Genomic DNA, 3,625 nt, shown 5'->3' with positions numbered 1-3,625 from the left:
GCCTATCGGTGACACATCAGTCCATCAGATTAGCTATTTTACTAGAAACAGCTCAATACATCTAAACATCACCATACTAGGAATCTACCTGCCCCTTCAGGATGGAGCTGTACTAGGAAAACATCTGTTCATTACTGCCACTGAACCTCCAGGTATTAAAGTGGGGAGACTTAATAGGAAGAGGGAGAAAAAGCACTCTATCCAATATGTTTGTGGGGTAAAGAGCCTTGACAAAACAATAAAGGAAGTGTATCAAGGGTCTATATTACTGAGTTTGCCAGCATCAATTTCTGCAAACAGTGGAACTTGTAGACTCGAAACAAGATGTTGCAGGCTCTTGAGTCCCCAGCTACACGTGGTGGATCAGATAACATGAGTGAGAGGAACTATAGTGTTCCCAAACTGGGACCCGAATGTCTACAAAGGTATGGTTCCCCAACACAGACAGTAGGGGCAAATTTCACTAGCCGTCCACTAACTTGGCGTCCCCTGACTACAGGCAATGTAAAGCAAAACAAGCAAGAAGGAGCAGAAAGCATGGAGTCAAAATTACAGGAGAATGGTAGCAACACCATAGTGAAAACAAATAGGATTTCCACCACACTGAATAGTAGGGCCCAGGGCTGTCAGCCAATGGGGGAAAGTTCAAAGCCAAGAGAGTCTGGGCCTCCTTCGCAAGCAACAGGGCCAGCACATCAAAGATCGGTGATGGCTGACAATTCACGTATTGGCACCAGAGATGACCCCAACCAGGAGTGGAAAGTGGCCAGGGTTCAACACGTCATCCTTTCGGATCGAGACCAGCCGAGGAAGCAAATCTCTCCAGGAGTGCAAGTCTCTCTGAGAAAGAGCTGAAGGAGGCCAAAACTAGGAGCCAGGAAATTGCAGCCCACTTGACCACTCCACCTGGTGCCAATTCGAGGGGAGTTCTGCTCGTCAACAAACGTCGGCAGAGGGTGAATAAGTTCACCTCCGGGAGTGACAGGGTGGATGTGTCAGGATCCAACAAGGGGGGAGAACAAGAAGGACTTTTGGATGACTGCCACTCTCAAAACGGCAGGCAAGTCTTTGTGAACCACAACTCACAAAGGAAAGTAGAGTTGGTGCGCCTATCTCCTTCCAATCATTTTCAACCGCTGCCACTGGAGCCTACAATGGAGGAAGGAGAGACAAACCCAGTCACTGATGAAATCACGGAGAATCTGAAGGATACAAAAGAGGAAGATGGGCGAGGTAATCAGAGCCCGCCACATGAAATGCCAGCACTCATCACCACTGAGTCTCCCATGGCAGAAGTGGAGCAAGTCCCCACCAGTGATTATCCAACTGAAAGTCTAGCCCAAACACCAGAGAACGGAGCCATTGGCTCAGACATATGTGAAGTCCAGCCTTCCCTGGCTGTTCCAATAGAACAGAGTGAAACACCCAGCAAGCAATATTGTGAAGTTCGTCTAACCTTATCTAAACCAGCTTCAGTGGCCAACAGGACGGCAAGACCATTTGGAAACCGGTCTCCATCCAAGATCAGTGTTGCAGAGGCAAGTAGCCCAGTCATTGACCTTCCTCCACCACCCACCTATGCTGAGACCCTGTCTAGCCCTCCTTTGCCATCTCACATCAAATCCCCACCATCCTATTCTGCTCTGTATCCCACTGCTGTAGAACAGAGGTCTCCTGTTGTCCTCCAAGAGCCAAGTGTTTTGGAAATGCGGCGATCACCCATGCCCAAATCAGGTGTCCTGGAAGATGCCATGGCCCGCAGAGGGAACAAGAAGTCCATGTTCACCTTCATTGAGGAACCAAAGATGTCCCCCAACCCAGACCTCCTGTCTTTAGTTCAGAATTCTGATTAAAAACGCAAACAGAAGGATCAGGGAGAGGTGCTTCCTGAAGAAGAACATTTTGCCCTAGGAGCTGAAGCTTCCAATTTTCTGAATGACAGTGGGTCAAGGGGAGGAAGTCATGCAACCCCTGCAGATATTCCACCAGAGTGGGCAACCTGTCTGAAGTCTCCCGATGTCCTCCACAAACCTCCTTTATCACTGCAACCGTCTCTACCATATGCTGGAGGGAAAGGAGCAGAGTTGTTTGCCAGAAGGCAGTCAAGGATGGAAAAGTATGTAATTGAGTCACCAACACACCCTGACATGCTAAGATCACCATCACCCACCATGTCACTGCCACCTTCATGGAAGTATGCTACCAGTACCCAAATGTCTCCTACCAGAAGGTCTTTCAGCCACCCAACAAAAAGTCCCCAAAACTCTGCTAAACCTTCTCCAGTTCCACTAATCACCAATGACATTGAAGAAAGTGAACAGTCCCAGAAGGAACTTCAGATCTCAAAGCATCAACCCTATCAGCTCCAGTCATCGCTCTTTATCCTCACACCTGTCAAGGATCCAGTGAGCTCTTTGCCGAGGGCAGCTCCTCCAGCTAAGCCCATGCTCTGGGACACAAACCGTTATGCCCGGCAGACTTCTTGTCCAACCTCTCCTTTGACACCTTCACCCCATATACAATCTCCAGACCCATTCCGGTCTATTCAGCCTGTAACATCACCTAGCAGTGACATTAGAAATACAGCGCGTAACACAAGAATGAGTTTTGGAAGCCCATCTGTGACCACTGAGGCACCACCTATATCTCCTGTTTCCTTGATGCAGACCAGAGGGTCCTCACCCCGAGCCCGAAGCACTGTCCAAAGTCCCCGACCTTCGTTTTCCGCCAAGGCAGCAGGAATCGAATCCCAGGTGTGGAAGCCTTCTTATTACTACAAGTAATCATGCTTAGATGTACGATGTAGGATTTTTGTACTGGTGATTGGATCACACCTGGTCCAGGTCATCTTGCTGATGGTGGTCAAAGTAATTGATATAAGTGAAAGTTGATTATGGTGCCAAATTTGATAGCCATACTCTTCTGCACCCACGCCTCACACATTGTTGGGGCCAAACGCAGTTGGCACTGCCTTCAGGAGCATCACAGCACAGAGGGAAGGGATTCTCCAGACTACTAAAGCTTTTCAAAGTAACACAACCATTAAAGTTCTAGGTGCTCAACAATGCTATATTTGGGGAAGCTAGTGGGTGGGCAAAACTACTTCACACCTCATGCTAAACCTGGTTGTAGGAATTGAACAACTGAGCTGATCTCCGCAAGAACATTCTCCAGCACCAGCTCGTCTGCACTTTCCTTTCTTCTTTCATCTGAGACTTCGAAAAAAACTCAAGAACTGTCTTCCTCTAACTTTTTATTATTTATGCTTTTGTTTAAAAAAATGTTTTCTTTTGTGTTCCTCTTTAATCTCTGACATTCCTCCGGGATCTGCTTCTGTTTTGCTTCTTCCAGTTTTCTGCCAAAGGTCTGTTTGTATTTTACTAATGGGTAACTGCTGTGCTCAATATTCTCTTCTAGAACATCTTCTTTCCTGTGCTATTTTTCCTTTCACTCTACTTTTCTGTTCTGTTTTGCAGACTTGAAAACCTACTTTGGTATAAGCACGATTTTGTTTAGGCATATTTCATAGTACAATAAACAATGGCAAGAATTGTTGTAAAGATGGCCGCCGGGTAGGAGCTCTGGGTCAGAGCTCTGAGTGCTTGGGATTCCAATTCTGGATCCC

At 47.2% G+C, this 3,625-nt stretch overlaps 1 protein-coding gene across 1 annotated transcript; it reads left to right on the top strand.

Moving 5' to 3' along the window:
• The first annotated feature begins 324 nt into the window (after positions 1-324).
• Positions 325-2,815, top strand: LOC144761808 (synaptopodin-like). The gene is given in 2 exon segments (XM_078647048.1): positions 325-811; positions 814-2,815. Coding segments are annotated over 2 exon segments (2,457 nt in total). The 3' UTR covers positions 2,784-2,815.
• Positions 2,816-3,625: the final 810 nt, after the last annotated feature.

The sequence above is a fragment of the Lissotriton helveticus genome, chromosome 6 (assembly GCF_964261635.1).
Source record: "Lissotriton helveticus chromosome 6, aLisHel1.1, whole genome shotgun sequence".
NCBI lineage: Eukaryota > Metazoa > Chordata > Amphibia > Caudata > Salamandridae > Lissotriton > Lissotriton helveticus.
The sequence above is the reverse complement of the archived record's forward strand: the minus strand, read 5'-3'. Positions and strand labels throughout refer to the sequence as shown.